We start from the raw sequence: 12,795 nt of genomic DNA on the forward strand, positions 1-12,795 counted from the left end.
TACTTTATTTTTAATTAGTTTCACTTTTCAAATTATGAAAGTTTTAAATGCTAAACATACTGTTTTTTATGTGAAAGTAGGAGTATCTCTTCTATCATGGTTGGAAAGAAGGTTGGGTACATAAGTTGAATGATAACTTTAACATGTTCTTAAGGATGTTTTTTAAAACTTTGAGGCATAATTAAATAATTTGCTTGAATACTGCAAATTTTCTTGATTGTTTAATGGTGTAAGTATTGAAAAAAAATCTAGACATTTTCCAATCACAGTTTAAAAAACTTTGAGAGGTAATTAAATAATTTGCTTGACATCTTATTTGGTCTTCATAATTTAACAATCTAGACATATTTTTAGATTATAATATTCATGCCAGTATCTTATTCTTAATTTGTAAATGGTTTTAGAGCAGGTTTTTCACTTTTCAAAGATAATTTGTATTTTTAATTATACATGAAATCCAACAGAATATTTCATACCAAACCCCCATCCTCTGAGGTAAACAAACAAAAACTAACAATTTCTTATATCTTTCTTAAATTTTCCTTGAAAGCAAATATTATTTATATTCCCTTTTTAACCAAAAATAATTATGCTTTATACTCTCATTCAACTTTTTTCTATTAACGATATGCCTTGAACATCTTTCAATATCAGTACAACAGCTTATTTGATATTTATTAAATAAATACCAGTATTGTTACTCAGTATTGTTTTAGGTGCTAAAGATACAATATTAAGTAAAACCTACAAAGTCCGTACTTATATGGAGGTTATATTCTCATGGGTGAAATAGACCACAGGCAAACATACCATAATTAAATGGCAGATGCTCCCAAGGGCTAGGAAGAGAAACAAGCTAGGTAAGGAGAGAGAGAATGACAAGGGTCCCATTAGTCAGGAGGCATTTGAGTGAGGGCAGGGAAGAAGCCATGTGAGTGGCTGGGAAAAGACCCTTCCCAGGAGAGGCAGCCTTCACTGGCACCTTCGAAGAAGAAAGAAGGTGTGGCTACAGAACAGCAAGTGATGGCAAGAGAAGTAGATGTAGGAAACATAGTGAGAGACGTAGCCAGGGCAAGAAATGTAGTCAGTACATTTGATTCTAATTCATTCTTTCATAAAGCTTCATAATTTTTTATTTGATGGCTTATTATAACTTAACTGGACTGAAGTTCCTGGGCATTTAACTTTCCATTATTTCATACATCTGTCAATGCTGCAACTAAATCTTTTTACACATACACAGAGACACATTTGCATGCTCGTGTGGGTATAACTGTACACTATATTCCTAGTTAGAATTGCTGGACCACAGATTAATACACATGTAAATATTTATAGATATTTACCAAATGTTTCCCAATAGTATTGAATCCAGTTTATCTCTTACACTGAAGTTTATGTCTGTGGTTGTTTTCCCTCTGTCTTTTGTCAACACTAGATATTATTAACCTTTATGTTTGACCAGCTCAGCAGTTAAAATTATATCTTGTTTTTAAAAGTGTATTCAGTATGGGTGAGGTTGAACATATACTTGTTTGCATGTATTTGTATATGAACTATTTATTTGAAATGCATGATGTTTATTTTCTTTGCTTTCAGAAATTTTATGAATAAGCATCAGAAGCCAGTGCTAACAGGCCAGAGGTTCAAAACTCGGAAAAGGGGTAGGTTGTATCATAAGTTTGTGTATGGAGGGGGCGGCAGGGTGGGGTGTGTTTAAAGTTCTAACCAAAATATAAGATTGAAGAAGAATTAGAATTATTCTTTCTTCCACCTAGCCCTAATAATTCCAATCTTTTGAGCTCTGGATGTAGAACTTGAAGTTCTGCACTGAAGCCTCAGAACTGCCAGTTACTTAGGTGTTTGATTTTGGACAAGTCACTTGACTTGTCTAAGCTTTGTGTCTTTATTTACAAAATGAGGATAATTGTATCTGTTTAGGTTGCCTTACTCCCATGTGAGGCTATAAAGGCAATGGATGAACTTTACTGTTTTTGGCATCAGCATTTGTATTTGATACTTGCTTTCTTTATTTTCTTTAATTAAGTGTTGATAGCAAGGATGGTAAAACTAACAGAAAAGTAAATCAGGGAAAGAGATATTGAAGAATTTTTATCTCTTCAGAATTCAGGAAGTCATATTACATTTATTGCCCTAAATATCTTTAAAACTCAGGATATTTTCAAGTGTCTTTTATTGTGGGAAGAGTAGTGGTATTTTCAAGTGTCTTTTATTGTGGGAAGAGTAGTGATAGACCCTGTTTGATGACTGCTGGTAAAATTTATTTTTGTGTGAGTGAAATCTTTTTATGTTATGTTTATCTTACCATCTTTACACAAGTTAAGAGTATTTAAAAACTTTCTATATTTAATCAGCTTTGCATAACTATAGAGAGAGCCTCCTGGATTTAAGAATAGTTGAGCCAAAACTTGATAGGGAAATGTTTTTAAGCAGAAAATACAGTATGAAATTATGATGTTGACTAGCACTGAGGATAGTGACTGAAAAATATGTAAGGAGGTATCATGTATGAAGATAAATGATTGACTACCTTTCTGCAGGCCTCATTGCTGATTTTGGAGCATAATGCCATGTAATGGTCCCCAGTTCTTAATTACTGAATTGATAATCCAGATTATATTTATATATCTTTGGCATTCTTAGTTTTGAGGCAGCCCTGGTAGCTTATATTTTCTGGCAGTGCTGTGTCTAAGTAACAAGTCTAGTCCTGGAGAAAAAAAGTCTCACTACCACAAATCATTTGGATTAGAAGAATTTGCGAGAGTCACTAGAAAGCAGTAAGGCTGAATTTAACTAAATGCCACCTGCTAGAAAGCTTCACATTCCCACTAAAAAATGAATATTTAAAAACGTAAAAGTAACCCCAAATGGTATTTCTGTCTTATGCTCTTCCTTTCTATTTTTTTCATCTCCGGCTCATGCCCTGAAGCTAAGTGCACTAAAGGCATGAGCTATCTCTTTGTCCTTCGTCCACATCTTCGTCTTGCAAATGTGTCCCCACTGAAATTTCGGCATTTCCCCATTGAAATCTGGAAGCTGATATAATACAAGGTGTTACAGTCAATGTACACTCATTGTCTCATTGTTCAAAACAGTCTTGGGGGAAATAAATGACGCAGATGATTTCAAAAGAACTTAATCACCAAGAAACAATATAGTGCAGAAGCCTCATTACAGTTAAGGTATTGTTGGGCCTAGTAATGTGATAATATTTAAAATATGCCCAGCTGGGAGGTGAAGAAAAGGTTTGCCATCGCCTGCCCGCTGGGGGAACTGTTAATCTTAGACCTGGATCTCTAGCTCAAGCAGCTTTATTAGTGTGACGCTGATTCACGGTAACTGAGCTCAAAAGCCAAGAGATGGTCCACGGATGTGTTATACAACAGCAGACATGATTCAGCGCGTCAGTTGGCTCTTAGAGTCAGTCTTCAGATTTTGAACCGGAAAGGTTTTTTCTAATTCTCAGTTAATTTGCCTCTGATTCATGTGATGGACAAGGTTGTGCCTGTGTCTTGTTCCTGTAGAGTACTTAGAGAGAGCTACCCAGATATATGTTATGTGTTATTTGTCAGCTGATCCAGATTTATATAACTCAGGTCTGTTGGGGGTTTAAGCAGCACTAGCCATTTTGTGCCAAACTGCTAACTGGTAAAAAAAAAAAAAAAAAAGGAGAATGGAGTCAACCTCATTTTCTACTCTTCGTCATACTGAATTTACCCCCTGATGATTTATCATGCTTTGGCTTTTCTTTTGCTGTTAGGATGGGGCTGACTTCAGATAAATGGTTGGCAGTAGCTGAGGAAAAAAATCTACTGAGGATGTTTCAAGGTCATTTTTATAGGCTGTCTTCTGAAGATGTGTCTTCAGTTTGAGACTGTTTCCTAGCAAACCTAATGTTCTGCCCATGCCAACGCAATACAAAAAGCATTTCTTAATTGCTTAACATCACAATTAAACATGATGGTAGGACATGTCATAAAGAACTCCCTTCAGACTTTCTTCCTTTATGAAATAATGCATGTCTTGTTTATGATATTTTCTCCAAAGAAATTGTTTTCTAGTGTGGCTGGTGGGAATCTGAAAGGGTGGAGATTTCTCTCCTGAGCCACTGTTAGGTTTAGCTAAATGAAATGTTTAATAACTGGGTTTAGCTAAATGAAATGTTTAATAACTGAATTGGCCTCCCTGCAAATTTTATAGAGAAATTAGGTTAAAAGTCAATGAAAACAGGAGAGGGAAAAAAACAAAGACTGTCCTGCAGGCATTCAGAGTGACCGTGTACTCACGTTTCTCCCTGAGTCTTTGGGTCTGTGCTGGCCGTTTTAAGTCACTGTTAGATTTGCAATAAGTAGTATTAGTGGTACTAATCAAATAAACCTTTAAATGTTGAAATATATATGTAACTGTGTATATGTTTGTGTATATAGTCAGAAAACCTATGATAGTTCTTATTCATTTATTGTACATCTCAGTGACATTCAGAAAGGATTGTCGGTTATGATAGGAATAATGCTGTATTCTCCAGTTACCTTAGTTACCAGTGAAAGTGGTGTGTTGAGATGAATTATAGGCATTATTTCAGTGTCAGAAAGGGGCCTGTTCTCTGTGTCAGTATAAGGGCTACTATGACTAACTCTTCAGTGTCACACTTGTGATTCAGCAACACAGTATAAATTTGAGACCCTAATTATATACTTCCCACTTCAAAGGAAGTTTGACCCGCCAAATGGAAACCAAGCAGGCAAGGGCATATTTTCATTAGGATTTTGTTAGTACTTTTGTAGACTGTCCTCAAATGAAATATAAATTACATACAGTGTTGTTTCAGATGAAAAAGAACTTTGGGTAAAACGTTGGCTTATTTCCCAAGTTCCATCAGTATTCTTGACATTTTCTTGTAGGGAAATTTTGTATTTGTCTGTATGCACACTTTACCTTAGCAGACAGCAGGTTTTCAGCCTGCAAAAGAATTGTTAATCCTATCATGCCGTCAAGATGTTTTAAGATTCTGAGGCTATAAGTGATCATTTTGACCTAGCATAATATTGCTCACTGTTGAAATATTCTTGGCCATGATAAGCTGTCTTCCTCCTTTTACTTTCCTTTTCCTTGGCAAATCTCTCAGGAAAGTATAGCCAGAGGATGAAAGCCTTTAAATAAACATAAGTTTTTAAGTCGTCTTTTAGATTCAAAACAAAGTCTTTTGCATGAATGCTTAGCATAGTCTGGGTTTTTACCTTATTTACCAACTTATATTTTCCAATGCCTTGAATTTATAATTTTGAAATCTTCAAAGTCTGTTCTTCCACCTGAGTCAACATACATACATGTTGTTAGTGCCATCGTGGGGATGGCCTCAACTGATTTGGGGAGCTGGTCACAAGACTTAATAAATAGCTGTGGTCTTTACTTCTGGTGTTCTCATATTATAGGAAAGAAAACTTCTTCCCCAGGGGAAGGCGAGTTCCCTTTGGCTAAGCAGAGGGTGACGTTTCCTTTGAGTGCCAGAGTTTCTCCTGCACAGAGGCACATTCCCCCTCCTCCAGCTCCTGTAGAGGTGTTGGAAGAGAGGTGTTGTGTATTTTCCTCAGTTCTTGTCCCCATGCAACAAAGAATTGAAGAGCAGAAACACAGTAGTGAAGCAGAGTAAAAGTTTTATTTAAAGTTACTTAGAAAGTGCAGGAGACCTCAGAGAGAGAGGAGGGCCCTGAAAGGTTGAGAAAAAGTTAGTTACACACTTCGAAAGTGTGGGCGACCCCAGAGAGAGGAGCGCCCTGAAAGGTTGGGGGTTCCCTCTTTTAAGGATTTTTCAGGAATGTGACAAAGGGCTAGGGGTGTGGACTTGTTTAGTGGTCCCAGGTATCTTTGATGAGACATTGAGTTTCTTATCAGTCTTCTAGGTAATTCTGCAAAATTAGCTAATACAAGAAATTTACTGCTTTGGTCCCCTCCCAGCATAGCAGCTTCCTGGTTTGGGAACATGTCAGTCAAGACTGTCTGCCCTTCCTCCAAGATGGGCAGAGTTATTTGTTTGTTGTTTGCTGCTAAAGAATATGTTAAGAATCTTCTTAAAACTCCTGGATTTTTTCAAAATGCAATTTTGACTTTAAGGTGGTATCTCCCTGTCTTTATGATGCTGTTTATAGGTGGGCCTTTTAGCAGGCTAGAGTAAATTTTACAATGATCTAATTGACACAGTGAAGACATGGGCTGTGCTCAGATACTTCTCTTTATCTAGGGAATACCCAAACATTCAAGGCCAAGTTGCTGTTGACCTTTTGAGCTTTAACTGATTAACTCTAACTCTGAGGCTTTTCTGGCTTTCTGGTTTGAACTGGTTAACTGAGCCCTTTCTAGAGGGCGTTACTGACCTTGTTCTCTTCCCACCCCGCTCATGTCTATTTTCCTGCCCAGCAGAGGTCCTGTCCTCTTTCTTCCCCTATACACAACAAGACCTTCATTCTGTTTTTTCTGCAGTCAACGTTTGCATGTTCTTGGCTGCATAATGTTTTGCTTATGGCTTCAGAAGGGCTTTTAGCTCTTGCTCATGGCGAATAGTGTTCAAGTTAATCTTCTTTCTTTATGGTGTCTTATGCCGCATCACTCTGGTCCTGGGAATGCCATTCTCAGGTTCCGATGCTGGAGTGTTAACCCTTATGACTCATGCCTTCTAGCAGCCCACGATGCATAGTCTATACAAACCAGTTTGGTGCTGTCCGGTTTTTAAATGTTGTTTTTAATTGTATCAGACTTAATGCATGCACATGGTTTCAACAGTAGAATAAATAGTTCAGTGAGACATGATACAGTAACAGCAAGTCTGCTCCCCAGAGGAGCTCTGTCTGTTTTTAACGGCAGCTTTTAGTATATTCATGTAGCCACGAGGCATTCTGATGTGGCCATTTCTTGATTTTTCTGCTGGAGGTGTTACAGCTGCACTTGCGACTGTAGAAGATGATTACCTCTCACTGCCCCCACCCACCTGCAGACCTCTTACCCTTCTCAATCCTTCCATTATATCATGATTTTAGCTAGAATGCTCTCTCAGGTTATTTTCTTGTGACTTTGTAGATGCTGTTCACACCTGAACTGTTATTTGATTACTTTTTCTTTTTTAAATGTCATTTGATTATTGGGTTATTAATAAGTTTCATGGTTTGTCTTTTTTTCTTTTGCCTGGTTTTCTGTGCCTTAAAACTAGTCAACCCTAACCATTCCCTTTGTTATGTAAACAAATCTCAATATAAACATGTTAGGAATTCTCACAATGATAACACTGGAGGAATTCTTATCATATATCATATCATGTCACATCATAATCTTGAAAAACTGTCTCCCAGTCTCCGTGCTCCCTAGGCCAGCCGTATAGCTGTCACCTTGAAATGTTTGAAATGTCCTTTCCTTGCTATATCCTGAAGAGTACTGTTGCCTATCTCATACTTTTTCTCTTTTTCTCTGAGGTCTTATGACTGAGTAAGTTCTTCTTTCATTTTGGTGGAGCATCTGCTTCAATAGGTTCTTTTTTTAGATGTGAATAACATTTTTAATGTTTTTTTATTGAGGTACATACAATAGAATACACAATAGCTTTAATTTTTTTAAATGCATGTCAGAAATGTTTTTGGAGACCTTGAATGTCTCAAAATGTATTCATTTTGCTCTTAACACTTGATTGATAGTTTACTACCAGAATTCTAGTTTGGAAATCATTTTCCCTCAGAATTTTGAAGAAATTTCTTCCAGTTTTTTATATTTCTGTTCCACAAGTCAGTGTCTTTCTGTTTTGATACTTTATATGTGATTTGGCTTTTTGTCCCAGGAACTTCAGACGGTTACTTTATTCCCCATTCTGCCACTTGCCGATAATGAATGTACCTTGCTGTAGGTCCACTTTGAATCCTGGCTCTGGGTGCCCAGACAGCCCTTTACTGAGAAACTCTTATCCTCCTATTTTGCAAAACTTTCTTGAAATTTTTAGGTAACATCCTTTCCCTTCTTCTTTTAATTGTCTTATTATTATACTTTTTATTTGGGCATTTGACTGGTCTGCCTTTTATCTTTTGCCCCCATTTTCTAAGTCTTTGACACTTATTTTCTAGTTTTAAGAGATATATCTCAGCTTTTTCTTTCAACTCTTCCATTGAGATCTTAACTTTTTGTATTGTGTTTTTCATTTCCAAGAACTTTTTTTTAATTCATGAAATCTTTTTTTCATAACCCTCTCTTCCTCTTTTTCTTCTTACTCCTTTCCTCCTTATTTTTTACAGTTGTAATGTCCACTTACCTCTCTAAAGATATTGATGATAGGAATTTTTTTGTTTTGAAGTTTTGGGTTCATCGTTTGCCCCTTTACCCACATCCAGATTCATTTTCCATAAGGGGAAAATGGGTGAAGTCCTTTGAATTGAATCTCAGATCCTTTACCTTTAACCCAGTCCTTTTTTCCCCTCTTTTATTGAGATTAACACCTTCACCTCTTTTCAAGTATATGATCCTTTGTTCAAGATCTGGCTCTACACTGGCCTGGACAAGAAGTCTCTCTAGAGTCAGCTGTGGATAGAAAAGCTACATAATATCTATTGCTAAATCCTCTGAAGCCCTTTCAGGGGTTCTGCAAAGTCAAAACTGTTTTCATAATAATCTAAGATAGTATTTGCCCCTTTCACACATTTTGTCATGAGTTTACAGCAGAGTTTTCAAAAGCTACAGGATGTGTGATATCACAACAGATTATATACAGAAGACATGGGAATTCATCTGCCTGCTATTAAGCCAGGTGTTAAAAGAGCTTTACAAAAGTGTATCTATATATACAAAAAATATATCTGTCTTCTCACTAATTTTTTTCAGCTAAGAAAATATTTTTAAGTTTTCTGTTTTGATTTCTAGTAGAAAAACTCAATTGTCCACCAACCTTTAAATAGTCTCACAAATAAAGAACAGTGAACAGAGGAAATGCATGATTGAGTTTGGGAATATGCTATATAAATGAATATTTTTACAATTTATTTATTGATTTTAGATGAAAAAGAGAAATTCGAACCCACAGTCTTCAGGGATACACTTGTCCAGGGACTTAATGAAGCTGGTGATGACCTTGAAGCTGTAGCCAAGTTTCTGGACTCTACAGGCTCAAGATTAGATTATCGTCGCTATGCAGACACACTCTTCGATATCCTGGTGGCTGGCAGCATGCTTGGTAAACCATGCAATATAGCACCTTCTTGTAGTACTTTCAATTCTATTGAAGTATTTCCTTATAAGGTAGAATCTTTAGAAGCTTACATTTATAAGAATTGATGAAAGATACAAATGGGAGTCTCTACAATTTTTACCTAGATTACAGTTTGGAAGGTATTAGTATGGCTATGAAATGGTTATTCATTAAGAGAGGCACAGAATTGAGGATTTTTGTTGACATTACAGCACAGTTAGCCACTTTGCTGTAGCTAAAAGCCAACTTTCCTGTAGCTAAAAGCCAACTTTCCTGGATGTCTCTAAATACTTATATGTTTCTGGAGCAGACATAGGAGGAGTAATTTCTGCAGTGGATTATAACTTCATATATGTCATCTAGATCCTTGCAGTACATGTTATTAACCCCCAAATGCCATAGAATCTTTTCTTTTGAATGCCACCCTTTTTTTTGGTACACTGAAATGCGATTTTATCAACAAATTTTTTAAAAAGACCTAGTGTTTTGTTAAATGCCATTTCATCCACAGATAATAAAATATCTAAGAAACTTAGTTAAAATACAGTGTTTAAAATTTTCTTATAATTGTGAATATATAGATAAAAGGATTAAAGAAAGAAGTTTGGAAATTATTAAAGATAGGTAAAAAGTAAAATAGGGACTATATCTTACAAAGCAGAGACACCAGGAAAGAAAGCATCAGAATACTATTTAAAGAACATGGTATGCAGAACTAAATGCTTATTAGGTATCATAACCACATTTTTGCTTCCATAATTCTTCTTAGAACTTAGTTTTATAATTAGTTCTAGTGATAACCATAAATCACTAGATGTGATTAGATCATTTAGGCCAGTGATTTTCAGCTGCCTAGGGGACATTTGCAAATATGTGCAAGTGTTTTGGTTGCTACATAGACTTGAGAGTGGAGGCCAGGTAATGCCACTCCTTTGCTATGCAGAGATATTGAACAGAATGAAAAATTGCCTGGCCTAATGTGCTATTGGTGCTTTTCATTGAGAAACACTGCTTAAGCTAACCTGCTTTAAGACAGGGTGTATACAATCTTCTGTTTGGAGGTGGAGCCACCCTTTAATTCCTCCCTCTAAGCAATTATATCTGTTTTGGTACATGGCTCCATTTTTTGCCAGGCCCCTCTTTTGATCTATCTATATCTACCTGTCTGTGTGAGAGACAGAAAACCAAACCTTAAAAGGAATATTCTAATTAATATTTTATCAAAAATCATGTGTTCCTTTTTACCAATAACAATGTTAAGTACTCTCAGTATTGTCAGCTTTTAAAATCTTTGTCAATTACATAAGTGATAAATATTTAAAAATTTTAAGTTGATAGTGAGGTCAAACATTTTTTGATGTGATTATTGACTTTTTGTGCTTCATTAATTATGATATACTTTTATTGATGCATTGGTAAATTCCATGCAAGAATAGTCTTAAGTGAATTTTGGTTCTTCCAAAGTCATACATGACTTCAATCATTAGTCATATGAACCCTTTTCAGGTCTTAATATGCTCCTGACAACACTGTTGACCCTTCTGTCAATCTCAAAGGATTTTACTTTCTTCCCTTACATGAGACCATTTAGACTTCCCCCTGCTTCTCTGGGTGCCACTTGTTACATGACTCCTAGGTTTCCATACTTACTCCCTCTACGTATGTGTAAATTATTTATATGCTTTGCATTGATTATTTCAAAGCTTCCTTACCATATCTATTGTTTGAATCTGCAGCCCAGATTTTGCTCCTTCACTCCACTCCATCCATGCCACCCATGAAGAGGGTAGGGCAACATGTTTGGCACACCTTAAGGGCACAGGCAATGTAACCCCAGGTGCCTACCCAGGTCAGACCTGTGACAGAATAAATGAAGCCAGCCAGGCACATTCTTTATATATAAGCACTTCATTTACCTATTAAGTATGGAAAAATTTTCTTACACCCACAAACAAATTAACTTTCTTCCCTTGTTCTAGAAACAATCAACATCTCAGTTTTTCAATTGTACCTTTTGAAGAGTAGATGTATGAAATATTGTACTCGTTTTTTGCTTCTACTTTGAGCAAAACAGTAGGCTCACCAAAAATTTTAGGTATTGCAATTAATACTTGTTAACCATTATCAGGGGAAAACATTCTCAATGCAAGCTGTAGCAATAATATTAAAGTGTAACATGTTGTTTTATAAAAGAGTGAAATTTTAAAACTTACCTCTAGACTAGAGTTTTGAAATTAAATTTTTCAGTTATGTAGCTTCTATCTGATAGGAATCATTAGCCAAGAGTTTTTAGATTATTTTATTAATAAAATTTTGTTCCAGTTGGTTGTATTTTTATGAAGAGTTAGTTAAATCTTGTTCATAAATTAATTGCATGAAAAGAGACTCCTGAAGGGGCTTACTTTTCTAAAAATTACTTATAAAACCATATGCTGGAGTCTGAAGAAAGTTGTCTGTGTGGAGCCCTCCTAAAGATAAATCAAGGCAGTTACATACTTACCTACATAAAGTTACTGGTACAAGTATTTGCTCTACAAATATTTGAGCATATTAAAGATATTAATCTAACTTAATTAGATTAATGTATTTCATAGGGCTTGTTCAAACCTTCTACCTTAATTACAGTGAAGTGAATCAAAAACCAAAAATACCTAGTGTTCTGATCTGCTTTCCTAATCATCCAGTGTTTGTAGTGGCCATCACTGAAACTTATAGGGGGAGCCTTTGAATGTGGAAAGTTGAGTCATAGAAAAAACATTCTTTTGTTCTGGCCCATTTATTCCATGATATGCATAGGCTATGGGGGGAAAAGGATGAGGGAGAATAAAATACCGTCTTCTCTACCCAGTGCAGCTGCCACTTGATCAAATACAAATGGTAACACATCAGAATGTACACTGTTCAAGCCTGCATGGATAGCTGGGTTAGTGGAAGAGGGAACAGTTTTAATACCTACTAAAGTAGAAACCAACAAGATCCACTGGAAGAGCCAGGTCCAGGCAGTTTCAATGTTGAACTGGAGTCCAACAAAATATTATCAGGCCTGAAAAGTGAACCATGCCCTGGTGTGGGAAGCATCAGGAACTGCTTTGAGAATAATCAAGTTAAGTTCACTTAATAAATGTTACTGCTTAGCTTCCATGGTTAAGAATATACTTGGAAAGAACCAGACTTACAGTGAATTTAGGGAAGGCAAGGATGTAAAACAACAGTCTCATACACCATGGTGATAATATAAAATGGGTTTGTGTTATATTAGAAACAAGCAAATACATACATGTATGCATCTGTACATACACATCATTCTCTGAGATATTATGTGACTCTTAGATTTTTTACATTTGCTTTTGCTGTTTTCCTTGATGTGGAGGAATTGGTCTGTTCTGCAAATGCTCTTCTCATGTCAGTATTGTCCTTACTGTAACTGCCTTTCTTTTCAGCCCCTGGAGGAACACGCATAGATGATGGCGACAAGACCAAGATGACCAACCACTGTGTGTTTTCAGCAAATGAAGATCATGAAACCATCCGAAACTATGCTCAGGTAGAGCCTATCATTG

General features: G+C 36.1%; 1 protein-coding gene across 1 annotated transcript in view; it reads left to right on the plus strand.

Annotated features, from left to right (window-relative positions):
- Positions 1-12,795, plus strand: part of BZW2 (basic leucine zipper and W2 domains 2) — a 54,782-nt gene that overhangs the window by 18,386 nt on the left and 23,601 nt on the right. The window contains exons 2-4 of the mRNA XM_036894458.2: positions 1,600-1,664; positions 9,044-9,220; positions 12,676-12,779. Of these exons, the coding sequence (XP_036750353.1) occupies positions 1,607-1,664; positions 9,044-9,220; positions 12,676-12,779 (339 nt within the window). The 5' untranslated portion in view covers positions 1,600-1,606. The remainder of the gene's footprint in view (positions 1-1,599; positions 1,665-9,043; positions 9,221-12,675; positions 12,780-12,795) is intronic.

Source organism: Manis pentadactyla, chromosome 7, assembly GCF_030020395.1.
Source record: "Manis pentadactyla isolate mManPen7 chromosome 7, mManPen7.hap1, whole genome shotgun sequence".
NCBI classification, from domain to species: domain Eukaryota; kingdom Metazoa; phylum Chordata; class Mammalia; order Pholidota; family Manidae; genus Manis; species Manis pentadactyla.